The sequence below is a fragment of the Lipotes vexillifer genome, unplaced genomic scaffold, assembly GCF_000442215.2.
Source record: "Lipotes vexillifer unplaced genomic scaffold, Lipotes_vexillifer_v1.1 scaffold534, whole genome shotgun sequence".
Lineage (NCBI taxonomy): Eukaryota > Metazoa > Chordata > Mammalia > Artiodactyla > Lipotidae > Lipotes > Lipotes vexillifer.
Genome location: NW_006787833.1, coordinates 4,133,603 through 4,149,187, shown reverse-complemented (window position 1 = coordinate 4,149,187; position 15,585 = coordinate 4,133,603). Strand labels below are relative to the sequence as shown.

Sequence of the window (15,585 nt, the reverse complement as noted above, 5' to 3'; positions counted from 1 at the left end):
TCTTCCTTTTTACAGAATGACTGTGAATACTGTCAGTATCACATCCAGGCCCAGTACAAGAGGCTCAGCGCCAGGCGAGCAGACCTGCAGTCCACCTTCTCCGGCGGCCGAATTCCAAAGAAGTTTGCCCGCAAAGGCATCAGCCTGAAAGAAAGGCTGTGTCAGGATGGTTTTTACTACGGAGGAGTTTCTTCGGCCTCGTATGCAGCCTCAATGTGAGACATTCTCAGGGCTTCTTTGGGGGTCAGCGGTCTTGCTTTGTCTTCTTTTAAGAGTAAAAAGAGTGGTTGTACGTTTCTGTCCCGGTCCTGGAAGACTTGTACAGTTTTATCTTTCATAGCGTGCTGCCTGGAACAAGATGGCTGAGGGCCTCTTTCGTTCCCGGGAAGAGAGGAAAACACTCAGAAGGCGGGGAAACTAAGTCAGGTCATGGTGGTCTTTAACAGGGAACCCACACTTCCTCTTTGGCTTCTAATGTGAATAGTGCAGCTTTGTCAAGGCTGATGGGCCATTAAAAGTGTTAATCATAGTGTTGACATACTTGAAATCATTTCCCTGACGACTGTTAGTGTGAGGGAACCCACCTTGTGGAACCCACATTTAATTTAGTGAATGAATATGCAGAGAAGCCTCACGGGGGAGGGGGCGCTGCTGAGGCTGGCATGCCTGGCCTCCCCTCTGGGGATCTCATTCTCTCCCTGGAGTCCCTGAGCAGATGATGGATGGCCTCGTCCCTGTTCTCTAGAAAGTACGTCTGACAATGCGGCAGGTGGGGACCTGGCTCAAGGGAGCTGCACTTGGTCCAAGAACAAAACAGATTTTGTCCTCGATCCAACAGAAATTGGGCTAGAGGACTCTCACTTCCTGTATATTTTGTGATATCGAGCACATTTTTAAGATTTAAAATAATTTCTGTATTTTACCAAATTGCAAAAAGCAATACACATATGTTATTTTTTTTAAATGTATGTACAGTTTAGCCAAAAGGAGACAGTAAAAACCATCTATAATCCCACCACCTAGATAACTGTTAGTTTTGGTATATATGGTTCTAGGGGTCCTTTTTTCTCAAATGTATAACGTTTTAATAGTATAAAATGAGATCATAATATACCTATACTTTGCCAACGTTCTTTTTTCCCACATAAAATAATGAATTTTTCTTTGTGGAACATTCACTTATGGCATTATTTTTAGTGGCTACATGGTGTTCTTTTACATGGCTCTGTGATAATTTAAATAATTCTCCATGGATAAACATTTATAGCATTTCCAACTTTTAACAATACAAACAAAGCTTCCGTTAATATCCTAAATTTTTGTATAGGTCTTAGGTAAATCCTAGACTACTTGGTAAGTCCTAGTCTACTTGATCAAAGTGTTGGCATATTTTTTATTTCTCTTGCCAACTTGCTCTTCCAGAACGGCCTTCAATCAAATTTGTTGGTCGCCTGTTGTTTTATATCTGTGACATAATGCACACACCCGTATGCTGTAGGGCCATGGTATTAAGAAAGTCTACTTACATGGTGATTTGAGAAACGTTGACAGTTTGTAATAAATGACTACTTCTGCGCCTTCTTTACCTCACAGAGCGTTGAAATTCAGTGATTTTCCTGTTTTGAGGGGGTGACTCTTGTCATTTCAGTGCAGCTGCTGTCGCACCTAAAAAGAAGATTCAAACCACCTTGACTAATCTGGTGGTTAAGGGCGCAGACTTGATCCTTCAGGAAACTCAACAAAAACTCGGTAACTTTGTTTCTAGATACTATTTTTCTTTCTCAGGTTTAAACATGTAGTCTTCAGGATTGAAACTGGTTAGATCCTAACACTAAGTTATACTTGGTGAGTGATGTGGCCTCAGCAGAACGAACCAAGCTTGGTTGGCAGCATCTTAAGAAAAAACAGCATATTAATCTTAGCTGTGTCTTAGCTTTTTTGTTTGTTTGTTTTTGTTTTTTTTTTTTTTGGCGGTACGCGGGCCTCTCACTGTTGCGGCCTCTCCCATTGCGGAGCACAGGCTCCGCACATGCAGGCCCAGCGGCCATGGCTCACAGGCCCAGCCGCTCCACAGCACGTGGGATCCCCCCAGACCGGGGCACGAACCCGTGTCCCCTGCATCAGCAGGCGGACTCTCAACCACTGTGCCACCAGGGAAGCCCCTTTAGCTTTTTAAAATGTCTTGATGGGGACTTCCCTGGTGGTGCAGTGGTTAAGAATCTGCCTGCCAATGCAGGGGACACAGGTTTGTTCCCTGGTCCAGGAAGATCCCACGTGCCATGGAGCATCTAAGCCCATGCACCACAACTACTGAGCCTGCGCTCTAGAGCCCGTGCACCACAACTACTGAAGCCCACACACCTAGAGCCCGTGCTCCACAACAAGAGAAGCCACCGCAATGAGAAGCCTGCATACCGCAACGAAGATTAGCCCCCGCTCACTGCAACTAGAGAAAGCCAGTGTGCAACGAAGACCCAATGCAGCCAAAAAAATAAAAAATAAAATAAAATAAAATGTCTTGATGTATCTGGGTCTAACTCTTAGTGTCCAGCACTAGAATCAGTAGTATCAGGTTCCTAGTCAAACTCGTTGGTTATCTTTCATTAAAACAGGTCTAGGTCGGAGAATGCCACCTCCACCCTGTCCTTGGGGCTCTGTTCATAACAGTGGTCCAGGTCTAGCATGGATCCTTATGCATAGTGCATATTCCAGGAATAGTGTATGAAATGACCCCGCAGGTATTAGTATTCTAATCATTTTTCAAAAATAAGATACATTTGTCTTACCCTTGCAGTCCTACTGGTCTGAGGTTAGAGGTGAAAGATTCTCTTTTCTCTTGATATTCCATCTACTTCATTTACAAATAACTAAAGTTATGAAAGCAAAGTTTAAAAAGGGATAAGTCACATGACATAAAATACTCTGAATTTTGAATCCTCTAATGCTGATATTTGTATATTCCAGGAGTACCCCAGAAGAGCTTGTCTTGCTCTGAGGAATTCAGGGAACTCATGGACTTGCCTACATCTGGAGCCAGAAACTTGAAACATCATTTAGCCAAAGTCAAGTCATCAGGTAGAGTCAGCCTGTACCTGCTCTAGTGTCTACGCATGGGTCCCCACAGCCTCTCAGAACCCCCTCAGCCTGTGCCTTGTGTTTCAGGGATCATGGGGAGCCCGAAACCTGCTTTCCAGTCTATCTCGGCGTCAGCCCTCTTGAAGCAACAGAAGCAGCGTATGTTAGAGATGCGGAAAAAGAAATCAGAAGAAATACAGAAACGGTAGGAGTCACAGGTTTAATGTTCCCTGTTTAGGTAGCTCATCTCAGGAATTCTGAGGATGTCTTAATAGATTTCAAAAGTATGACTTTGGATTTGGGGTGGTTGGCTACCTTTTTAACTTTGGAAGTTTAAAAAAAATTAATTTTAACATAACCTTTAAAATTATAAAGCATTTAAAGTTATGTATTTCTGACTTACACTAGTAAATCCTGAGACCTGGTGGTACAGGCTGCAATAATTAATATCACTGTGGAAACGAGAAAGGAGTAACATATAAAGACAGTTTTGTGAAAAGGGAAAGTAGGCGTTGAGCTGTTTGGTGCCCATTTCTCAGTTTTGCCACAGTTAGGTTTTTAATTACAGGCTGGGCCAATGCGTAGATTCTGCATTTGTTCAGGTCAGTGATAAAAATGAGGCACTGAGAATCGAGAGTCATTTCAGAGGCAAAATCAAGTGGAAATGGGTGTGGAAGGTAAACAAATCAAAGACTCTTGAACTCAAGTTATCCAATGGTAGTAAGAGCTACTGTTTACAGTCACCCAGCATGCGCTGAGCCACCATGCTTTACACTGTACACACGTCTCATTGGTCCTTACCATAATCTGCGAGGTGTTATTATCCTAGTTTTATGGCTAATGTAGCTGAAGACCAGAGAGTTAGTAAGTGGTGAAGCCAAGTTTGAACTCACACCTACCTGTTCTACTCCAGTGTTGAACCATTATGCTGTCCCAGATCTAGGCTCCTGTAGGGTACCTAGTTCCATGGAAAAGGACGCCTATTACGAGTCAAGAGGAAATGCTTTGGAAAAATAAGAGAATGGATTTGGCCTCAGGCAGGTTAGTTTGAGGTGCTGGTGGGATATCTATAGAGGTATTCATCAGGGGCCTACAGGTGACATAAATGTGTATATATGGACATAAAAACGTATATGGAGTTGTGAACCTTGTAGGGAGTAGAAAGCACCCGTCAGTTTAAAGGCATTAGTCTGAAGTTTTTCAGAATTTTGCTGGCCAAACAAAACATACCTTTGGGTAGGATCTGCTAGGCAATTTGCAAACTCAGTCTGGAGCCTACAGGAGTGGGGATGTGGTAGGGGAGAGAAGACTGGCCCAGGATTACCTGGTACTACTAGTCCCAAGTCTCTCACTTAGGAGCAGTGGGGTCTTGGGCCTCAATTTATTTATCCCTACAATGAGAGGTTTGGCCTAGATGATTTCTGACCTTTGTTGTTTTTAAATAGTCCTTAAAGCCATATATAAAATAATCACTGTGTGAATTATAGCACCTTCCTGTTAGGACTTCCAAATGTAACAAATGTGTTATCTCTTCCCAGTAGAGGAAACAAAATACAGAGAGATTCGGTGAGTTCTTGAAGGATCTCAGCTAACCAGAGGGCTAGGAATACAGTCCACAGCTTGCCTTCAGGGCTGAAGGTGCTCCATAGTCTGCACCCACTGGAAAGCTAGTTGATAAAAATAGTAATCAGTTCTAAACTGGTGAAACAATTAGCACTTATTCAATGAAAAACCAGTTAGCTTAAGAGTTAGTGAGGCTAGTATTGTTTTTACTGTGTGCTAATCTGAATTAATAACCAAGAAGGGAAAATTATTTTACTGACGACTGCTTCTCAGCTGGTGGCCTGCCTGCGGTCTCCCAGTCTGCATGTTTTGTGCTCGTGTGCATAGTTTGTGACTGCCTATTTCTTTAAAGATTTCTCCAAAGTGAGAGTGAAGTTGAGAGCCCAGCTGTGCCATCCTCTTCTCGGCAGCCGCCTTCTTGTTCTCCACCAACGGGGGCTGAGTTCCCAAAGCTGAAAGGAGCCTCAGCCATACAGATACCAAAGCTTGGAAGAGACATCTCAGGAGATGATGTCCTATTTTTTGATGAGTCACCACCACCAAGACCAAAACTGAGTGTGTTAGCAGAAGCTAAAAAGGTAACTGGCATCTCTTTTCTTCACCACTTGAATTTGTATTCTGTGACACACAGCTGGTATTTCAAACTTTATATACCTGTGACCAGGAAAGACAGTCCCCTCATACCTATTTATTGATCATGATAATTAGAGTCAAAGGAATTTTAAATGATAATGGGTATCAACATAATGCCATTAATTTAATCCAAGAGAACTAGCTACTGTCTCCACACTATTTCTTGTCAGGCTGCAGGAGATAACCTAGAAGAAGATACTGTTTTACAGCTGGAGACCCTAGTATTAGGGGGAAACATTCTTGGAATTGTTGAGGCAATTGAATTGTCAAATAGTGGTTTAAAGAATCCTTCTTTAAAAGAAATCTTACACAGAAGCCCAGTCTGTAGACAGATAAAAGCTAAGCTGCTCTGATTGAAGTGGGAATTGGGGGTGGTCAGAACCCCACCACCTCAGCAAGCTCTGTCTCTCCTCTTCCTGAGTCACCCTGAGCCCCCGACTTGAGCCTGTCTTCTCTTTATTCTAGTTAGCAGCTAGAACCACATGAAGGGCAAAGGCTAGCTGCAAGCCAAAGCCATACCTACAGTAATAGTAATAGCAATTACGCATGTATGTTACCATGTGTCTGTGATATGTGCATACATGCTATTTACTATGTACAAGTACATGCTTGGCTTGCATTGTCTCATTTTATCCTTAAAACCACAACCCTAAAAGGTAGGTTAGTGCTGTCATCCCCGTTTTGTAAAAGTAGAAACTGAAGCTGAACAATTAAGTCAAGTTATAAACTAGTAAGTGGCAGGGCTGGAATCCTTTCCTAATCTGTCTATTCTGAAACAAACTTCCAAAATGTTTATGTGGTTCCTCTGTGGGTCTAAAAGCCTACACGCTAGCTGAAGGACTAGCTGAAGTTTAACTATTGATATTTAAATAAGCTGAGATTTGTTTTACTAACTTAGAGACCTGTCTTCCATTCTTTGAAATTTTAATAATTGTGTTAATAATGCTAAGTAAAGTGAAGATATATTTTGCTAATGTATGTTTGAGAACAGCCAGAATTCACTGGTTAATCACTGGAAAGGGATACAGAGCTACAGAAGCCTATCTCGTCTTTTAGATTTTTATCTCCCTCTCTTTCCTTTTTTTTTAGTTGGCTGCTATAACCAAATTAAGGGTAAAAGGCCAGATTCTTAAAAAAACAGACCCAAACAGCATTAAGAAGCTAAAGGAACCCCAGGAAGTCCTGGAAGTGAAGGAACGTGTAGAAAAGAACAACACATTTTCTCCTCAAGGTACTGCGAATGGGAAACTTAGCAGTAGGAAAGAGACACTGCTTATAAAGGAAATGTTCCAAATCACAACCAGCCTCCCTGACATCAAAAGACATTATTTTATTTCCATTTACTTCTATGGAGAGTACCTAAGTAGAATTTCTGCAGTTGGAACTGATTGTTTTTTTTGTTTTGTTTTGTTTTGTTTTTTTCTGATTGTTTTTTATAGTCACATTAAATTAAAATGAAATTATGCACAATTTAAAAACTTGAGATTACTCATTGGATCTTTGCACATACATATTAATAGAAAGATTTGTTTTGAAAGAAGTAGACCTTTGTTTTAAATTGCCCTATTTTTATTTTTAAAACTCTGAAGCTGCCAGTGTCCTTTTAACATGAGTTTGTAAATAGGAATTTTGTTGTTGTTACCTATTTTCATAATTGGCTCTTAAGGTGAAAACGATTCTAATTTAGTGGTCAAGTCTGCCATCCCCTCCCGCATATTCTAGTTTGTACTTCTCAACTCAGTTCTCTAAGAGCCATCCTTTGCTCATACCAAGTGGGGGTAAATGCAGTTTGAAGGATCTTGTAGGGGGAGACGCAGCTGAGTTGGGGAGACGCAGCTGAGTTGGCGAGGCCCACTGGCCCTCTGAGCTTCCTCTGTTCACTCTTTTTCTTTCCGCTCTAGCTGAGGATGAATTGGAGCCTTCCAGGAAAAAAAGGAGAGAACAGCTTGCCTACCTGGAATCTGAGGATTTTCAGAAAATTCTAAAAGCAAAATCGAGGCACACGGGGATCCTAAAAGAGGTAAAAGACAGCCCAGAAGGTCAAAGATGACAGAGATGTCCTCAGACTCGGGCGCTCTGTCATGGGCTAACAATCTCTTCCTGTTTCCTCAGCCGAGATGTTAGTTGTATGTCAGTTTGTTTGATTTTGTTTTGAAGAACAGGAATATTGCGAATAGATTTTTAGCTTTGCCTTTGTTACATTGAAGAATATCATTCAACATTATTTAAACTGACTTCAGTATTATAAAATGTTTCAGTCAATATTTTATAGCTTTGATTGAAGTATATTCTATAAAAAGGTCGAATTAATGTGTTGTACACCTAAAACTAATATAACATTGTTAAGTCAGCTATACTTCAATTTTAAATGATTAATTAACTCTTTAAAACGTTTACCTGTAGTTATGGCTGTGAAGTTATGTTTTAATGGCTCTCCACTATCTACTATTTTCTGCCTTGCAGTATGGGAAGGGATTTTTCCATTCATACATTTTTATATGGATGCTGCAAATGCTCTAAATCAGTAGTTCTCAACTCAACACTCACAATGCCCCTTTTTAATAACAAGTGTTTTGTATTGTTCTCTTATTATCCTGAAATTAAATTTATGGATAATGTAAATTACCTAGCTAGTAATTTCAAAAATACCAATATAATATCCTAGCTGTAATATAAAGAGGAAAAAAGGAAAATGTTTATAATAAAAATATGTATTTCATTATGTAAAATACACGGGCACAACTACCCTTGAAGAAGTAATAAAATAGAGGCTTGGATTTGTAAGTATATATAAGTGGATTTATCAGGCAGCTAGCAATGAATACTCAGTAGATGTGTTTTCTTAGAAACTTGAATACCGTGGGTCTATTTCTTTGACAATGTGGTTTATTTTTTTAAACTTTTGAAGACATCAAAGCACAGTTGTCTCTCCACATCCACAGGACTTTTGGAACAGTGTATGTGAAAACCATGCACAAGTATTGTGGTATTGTATATAATGCTGTTAGGTTTGAGGGTTATAATTGGGTTTTTCATCCACATGGATGCCCTGTAGAACATTGAGAACAATCCTTTGATGTGTAAGGGACTGTTGCATGCATTGCAGAAGGTGTAGTGTCCGTGGTCCCCACCAGTAGCAAAGGTTATGGTCACTGGGATAACAAAAAAAGTACTCCCACAAATTTTCAAAATGTCCCCCATTTAGTGCCAATATTCCAAATGATCTGCCTTTCTTTTGATTAACAAAGGACTAACGAGACAATGATATAACTTTCTACTGGACTTGAAACTCAGTCAGGAGAGGTGCTCAAGCAGACCCCAAAAGACTGTAGAGCTGAGTTCCTTGGTTCTTGTGGCCACCAAAGACCTTGCGCCTTTTGCCTGGTGCCGCTGCACTGACTCGAGCTGTGACCACATCCTGCCCTGAATATCTTTCTGCCCTCACACCTCCTACCTGTGTTCCAGGACAAGCAGGGATTGTTCCTGCCAAGTGCTTGGTCTGGAGAATAGTTATCGAATAGAATGGGCGTCATCACTGGGGAAGCATCCAGCACCTCCCATAGCTGAATCTATATTGGAACAGTGGAAACAGTTCCCTTCTGGTGCGCACTTGATCTGATGATGCTGTTAATCACATCAGTAGTTTAAGTTTGTATTTAGTGTCTCACACATCACCAAATGCTTTCATACCTTCTTTTTGGCCATTAAGGGCTTGTTTCTACTTACCGTCTGGGGTTGCGGTTCATTGATCCATGTCCTTATACAGTTAGCTTGTCTGTTCAGTTCAGATTTGATTATTATTAAGCAGCTGCCTGAGTCTATATCAGATTTGGTACAAGGTCTTCTGGATGTCTTGTCATTCCAGGCCGAGGCTGAGCTGCAGGAACACTATTTTGAGCCCCTGGTGAAAAAAGAACAAATAGAAGAAAAGATGAGAAACACCCGGGAAGTGAAATGTCGAGTCGTGACGTGCAGGACGGTGAGTGCGGGAGACAGTTCTCCCCACGACCTGTCTGGGGTTGCTGTGACTCAGCAGGATGTGGAGAGTCTGTGGGGTGTGGGCCCATGTCTTATGACCAGAGTCCTGCCCGGGCCATTTAATTAGGCTGCAAACCAAATGGCGTCCGATAGCCCAGCACCGAGCTTCCCATGACCCATCCACTGAGCTCTGATGGTCGAGCCTTTGTATTGAGATGTTCCTCATTTGGCCACAGCTCCTGGTCCTGTGGAAGAGCCTCTTCCCGTTTGACCACTGGACCGAGTATTCTTACCTCTCCTACTCAAGTTTCAGCACGTCCTCAGTCCATAGTTCCTAAGTCCCTGGGGCCTTGGGTGAACAACTTGATTTGGCATCAGATGTCATGATCAACTGCTGTTGTTCCCTTCTGCTCAGGTCCTAACCTACTAGATTGAATCTCAGGGCAGAGTGTGAATTGTATTGTTGTCTCTGTTTGCAGAATTTTTACCCTGAGTCTATTAGAAAATTCAAAATCCTCTACTCCTCAACATTAATCAAAAATGGCCACACAAAAAAAAAGTTATTGCTGAATACTACTCCTCCATTACCATTTCTTTGAAATATGTCTGCATGGCTAATCTGCTTCGTGAACACATGTAAGAGGAGAAAGAGGTTTAGCTTACCCAGTGCAATTTTCTCTATCTTTATTCTTTTTAAAACCTTAGATTCTCCTTTGCATTTAGGGGGTGGGACAAAAGGTGGAGCTTCCTTGAGAAAGTTCAGACCGTGGAGAATCAGTAAAGCTTTTACTTCGTAGGACAGCTTTTCCTCTGACAGTGTGGCTGTATTAGGACAAAGCTGGTGTATTCGTTTCCTGTTGCTGCTGTAACAAATGACCACCAACTGGGTGGCTTAGAACAACACAAATTTATTATCTCACAGTTTTGTGGGTCAGAAGTGGGTCTCGCTGGGGTAAAATCCAGGTGTCAGTAGGGTGCGTTCCTTTCTGGAGGCTCTAGGGGACAGTCCATGTCCTTGCCTTTCCCGGCTTCTAGAGCTCACCTGCATCCCTTGGATCGTGGCTCCTTCCTCCAACATCGAAACCAGCAATGGGAGGTGGGGTCCTCTCGTCACAGATCAACTGATTAGCAACTGTAATTGCATCTGTAACCTGAATTCCCCTTTGCCATGTAACATAACATGCTTGTAAATTCCAGGGAATAGGGTATGCACATCTTGGGGGGATTATTTTGCCTGCCCCAATTGGCATACCACTCTCCTCTGCCCTCTTTGAGGCTGCCAAGGCCGAAAGTTATTTATCTAGACTCAGTGTGATTACCCGAAATTACATTGCACTGTCTGGCTCTGTTTCAGCCTTCACCCATCATTTCTTGTTCTTTTCAGTCCTTTGAAGGATCCAAATTAAAAGTAAATTACTTAATATCTGTCTTGGTTTTGCTGTGTATGAAATAGGAGTAGTAATAAGTTTATAATCCTTTTCAGTGGCCTTGTAAGAGAAAATGAAAGAGCAGCTCATCATCCTTCCTGAATAGGCCCCATGGGTGTAATCTGTTTTACAATCAGGGACTACAGTGAATACAGGGCAGACCAATCAAAGCTACTTAGAGATTTCCAATCCTTTTCTTCCTTTGCCCTAGCTATTGTCTTGATGTCACAGAAGATTATTGTGTATTTTACACCTGAAATTGGGGCAAACATGAGAAAAAGTGGTATCAGTAGGGGGAAAGTCAAGAAATCACATGATCACTGCAGCCAGAAGATAATAGCTCCACCGGCACCTGCCTGGTGGCGACGAAAGAACAGAAGTTCTCAGGACAGGCTGCCCTTGTGGTGGCTGGCTCATTTCTCCTTCGGAGCTCTTGACCTGACACGTGCCTTCTTTCTGCTCGTTCTGTGCAGTGCGCTTACACCCACTTCAAGCCTCTGGAGACCTGCGTCAGCGAGCAGCACAACTACCACTGGCACGACAGTGTGAAGAGGTTTTTCAAGTGTCCCTGTGGAAACAGAAGTGTCTCCCTCGACAGGCTCCCCCAAAAGCACTGCAGGTTTGAGAATTCCTGGGGTTCTTGGTCTCATCCAGGCTTCCTGAACCTTTTTCCAATTCCCATGTGATGCTGTTCCCTTGGAACTGTAGACAGTCCTTGACCCCAGGAGGGTCACCCTTGCTCTGTGCCACCTTACAGCCCCTGGGTATCCCCAAATGCTCCTGGAGGGAAGGGATCCTGCCCCTTTCACAGCTGTATCCCCAATACTAAATATAGGGCCTGGTGCATAGTAGGTTATCAGAAATGTTTGTTGAATAAATAAATGGAGCCTGTGTATGGTGGGTTGGTGAAATATGTGTGTTTGTGGGGGGCTCGGATAGGGAATTATTTTTCTCTGCTCTAAAGAGTTATTTGTTTAAATTTTTATAATATGTGAGTATGTGTGTTTTAAGGGACTTTTTGCTTTTACTTTGGGGTGAGGAATTTTGGATACAGAGGCAGAGCTGCTGTGTTTGACTACTCAGGGGGCATGATTCATGTAGAACAGCCTGAGTAATACCTGTGCAGTTCGGGGTGCAGTTTGTAGAACATTGTCCTTGGTGCGTTCAGTGCTCTCCTAATTTATGTATTTCTCTGTCCCCTTCCTCACTCACTATGAGTGTTGTTAGATATCTTTTCTTATTTTCCTTTGATTTATCTACGTGGTACATTACATTCTTAAGTTTTTCTGAAGTTGAACTTTCCTTTTTTATTCCTTGGATAAACACGGCTTATCTTGGTGACTTTTTTATTTTAGCACACTGTTATAATCAGTTAGCTAATATTTCATATGTGATTTTTATATCTGTTCATAAGTGAATTAGACTTTTTTTTTCCTTTTCTTATATAGACCTATCTCGTTTTCGAACCAAGATTATGTGAGCCTTATAAAATGAATTGGGCAGCTTCCTGAAATAACATATCAACTAGCAATTATTTCTTGAAAGTTTAGTAAATCTCAGCTACAAAATTATTTAGGCCCTGTTCTTGGAGGAAAGGGGTGGCTTTGATTACCTTTTCAATTTCATGGTCTCTTTTCTACCAGTTTCCAATTTCAGCTTTTTATATTTTTCTAGGAATCCATTTCATTTAGATTTTCAAACTTATTAATATTTAGTTGTCCCTAATGTACTTTTTTCAGTCTGTTACTTGCTATATTTTATTAATAGGTATTTACTATATTTTGTTCTGTTGTTTTTTTTCTTCTGTTTTTCAGAGTCAACCTTGATAGAAGTCTCTTTGTTCTGTTAACCTTTTCAGAACACCATCTTTTAGTTTTCTAAACATTTATTGATTTTCTTTCTGTTTTCCTGATTTCCACCCTTATCTTTATGTACTTATTGTTTCTTTGGGTTTGCTTTGTACCGTTTTGTGTACATTCTTAAGTTAAAAGCTTAAACTCAACTTATTAGTATGTAACCTTTCTTGTTGCCTCATAAATCAATTTTTTTTTTAATGAATTGAAGGTTTGTGGCAACCCTGAGTTGAGAGAGTTTATTGGCACCATTTTACCAACAGTGTTTTATTTATTTATTTTTTTATATATTTATGGCCATGTTGGGTCTTTGTTGCTGCGCGTGGGCTTTCTCTAGTTGCAGCGAGTGGGGACTACTCTTCATTGAGGTGCACAGGCTTCTCACTGCGGTGGCTTCTCTTGTTGGGGAGCACGGGCTCAAGGTGCGCGGGCTTCAGTAGTTGTGGCTTGTAGGCTCTAGAGCGCAGGCTCAGTACTTGTGGCACACGGGCTTAGTTGTTCCACGGCATGTGGGATCTTCCCAGACCAGGGCTCGAACCCGTGTCCTCTGCATTGGCAGGTGGATTCTTAACCACTGTGCCACCAGGGAAGTCCCCTCATAAATCAGTTTAAAGCTCCTATTTCCCTCTAAGTAGTTCTGCTTTAGCAGTCACCTGGATGCTTAGTTTTTGGATGCTTTGATGCTTAGTTAAAATTATTTCTTAATGTCTTGGATGATTTCCTTTTTGACCCAAGAGTTAGTAATATATATGGGATTGATTTTATCTTTTTTGTTATTAATTTCTAACTTTATTGCGTTATTCTTCAAGGACATAATTTGTATGATGTTGATTCTTTGGAATTTGAGGCAATCTCACTATCACCTCTTCACCAGGGTATTCTCACTACCTTTTTGTTTGCTTATTTCATTTTGGTTGTTTATTTCCTGGACCCCTAACTCCACTCTCATTTCCAGTTTCTCCAAAGCTGATTTGGGATGAGGGTGGGGGCTAGTTCATCACCTTGTCAGGAGTTGGTTTGTGCATCTTTTTACAATCTAGGTTAGAATTGTTCTAAGTAGCTATTTGTATATTGACATTTGACATCTCTCCAAAATATTGTAACAGCAAGAGCTTGTGTAAAACATTTGATTATCAGAGAAATGTGTTCATTGAGGATAAGCAGTAAGTACAACTCAAATGGAAGAACACGATGCCTTTCAGCCTCCAGGTGGCACTGTTATTTTTGTTAACATCTGCTTTCTCTGGTTTCTCTCTTGTCAGTTCTTTATCTCGAGCAGAAATGGGCAAACTGTTTCTGTGAAAAGCAGATAGTAAATATATTAGCAGGCACTGTGGTTTGTTTCACCACTCTTGTGGCAGCCATAGGTGATGCTCAAACAAGGAGGCTTGGCTGTGTTCAGCAAAACCTCACGAAAACTGTGGCAGGCTGGATTTGGCCCTTGTGTTATAATTGCCAACCCCTGACAGTAAGCTGTGAGTAATATCATCACTGATCTGGCCGTAGGCCATGAAAGTCTCTCAGTAGACATTCAGCTGGTCTCTAGCTGGGGAAGGTGGTGGAGAGGCTCGGGGCTAAGTCCTCGGGCAGCTGATGCTCAGGGCGGGAGTGGAGTCTAAGCCAGATGGGGAGGAAGGATGAGGCTGGTGGGGTGACCCCTACAGCCCGGACCCTCGCAGATCAAAGCTGCTGGGAGACATAGTCCCACGGCTTCACTATATTTCTTTTCTGTTTCTCTCTCTCTTCTCCAGAGTAAACTTCATAGACAATGAGCTTTCCCCATAGCGTCCCAATGCCTCCTCAGGGTTGGATTCACCTACCATGTTAAAAAGTGAGAATGAGGGTCTCCAGGCTCTTTGAGTGAAGAGAGTGAAAAATCTTTGGGTTATGAAAAGATTTCCTTCCTGTTATGTTGGTTTCACACCAAATTTAACATTGACCTTTGAGTGGAAAATCAAGATAGCACTGTCTTCCCTGTTCTTACTACTGAAAAAGGGGGGTGGGGGGAGGATTGTTCAAACCAGAAGGAAGAGTAATCCTTTCTTATCACAGCCTTTTAGTTCCAGAACAGGAGAAAAAGGGGCAAGTCATAGGCGCACTTAGCTGTAGGCTGGCTTCCTCGATCCAAGGGTCTTCCCAGTGACCAGCACTAGAAACCAGGCTCGCGCTCACCACCTATAGCATGTGTAGCCCTGTTATACTACCATTTGAAATTCCTTCTCTGAAGTATCTAGCTTACTGCAGAGTTGAAGACCGTTTCTCAAATCACTGGAGTATTTTCAGTAGCAATAGAGCATAGCGTGCAATATGAATGTCCCCTTGATCAGCTTCTGCTTAAATGGGGGAGATCTTCCCCCAGGTGCAGGGAGCAGTGTTATCTTCATGTGTATGGGCCTATAACCTCACTGCTGAATCAATCCCATCTTTTCTGTTTCAGTAATTGTGGCCTCTTCAAGTGGGAACGGGACGGAATGTTAAAGGTATGTCATCTGCAAGGTGATGGGCTTTAGTGACCCATGCAAATAATATTGACCCATTTCTTATTAAATTATTTTTGTTTTTCTAGGAAAAGACAGGTCCAAAGATAGGAGGAGAAACCCTGTTACCAAGAGGAGAAGAACACGCCAAATTCCTGAATAGCCTTAAATAGCCCCGACTTCAAACAGGTACCCGCAGCCTACATTGATTCTTGTGGTTCTGGAAAAGCAAGAGTATTGGCTCTGAATTGCCCGTGTTCCTGACTGACACATTCAGAACGAGTACTTGCTAAGCCTACAGCTTCGCCTCCTTCCTCGGTTGTGTTGGTTTAACATCAAATTTAACATTGACCTTTAAGTGGAAATTCAAGGTATCATTGTCTTCCCTGTTCTCAGTACTGATGGCAGAATTCACAGTTTTTATGCCCCAAACTGGAAGGTAGACAGAGAGTTGTGTTTCTCTCTCTTGGGTTGTAGAGAATGCAGTGTCGCTTCTTGATCACAATAAGGTTCTGGTATTTATATGGACACCCAGAGACAAAAGAATGAATTTAGCTCAGGTAACCTGCCTAACTTCTG

At 41.8% G+C, this 15,585-nt stretch overlaps 1 protein-coding gene across 1 annotated transcript in view; it reads left to right on the top strand.

Annotated features, from left to right (window-relative positions):
* The window catches only part of MCM10 (minichromosome maintenance 10 replication initiation factor), a 32,703-nt gene extending 17,524 nt beyond the window's left edge, over window positions 1–15,179 (top strand). Inside the window, exons 9-19 of the mRNA XM_007460905.1 lie at window positions 16–215; window positions 1,649–1,749; window positions 2,965–3,075; window positions 3,163–3,280; window positions 4,991–5,216; window positions 6,361–6,502; window positions 7,173–7,291; window positions 9,137–9,250; window positions 11,150–11,295; window positions 14,967–15,009; window positions 15,096–15,179. Of these exons, the coding sequence (XP_007460967.1) occupies window positions 16–215; window positions 1,649–1,749; window positions 2,965–3,075; window positions 3,163–3,280; window positions 4,991–5,216; window positions 6,361–6,502; window positions 7,173–7,291; window positions 9,137–9,250; window positions 11,150–11,295; window positions 14,967–15,009; window positions 15,096–15,179 (1,404 nt within the window). The remainder of the gene's footprint in view (window positions 1–15; window positions 216–1,648; window positions 1,750–2,964; window positions 3,076–3,162; window positions 3,281–4,990; window positions 5,217–6,360; window positions 6,503–7,172; window positions 7,292–9,136; window positions 9,251–11,149; window positions 11,296–14,966; window positions 15,010–15,095) is intronic.
* The last annotated feature ends 406 nt before the right edge of the window (window positions 15,180–15,585 follow it).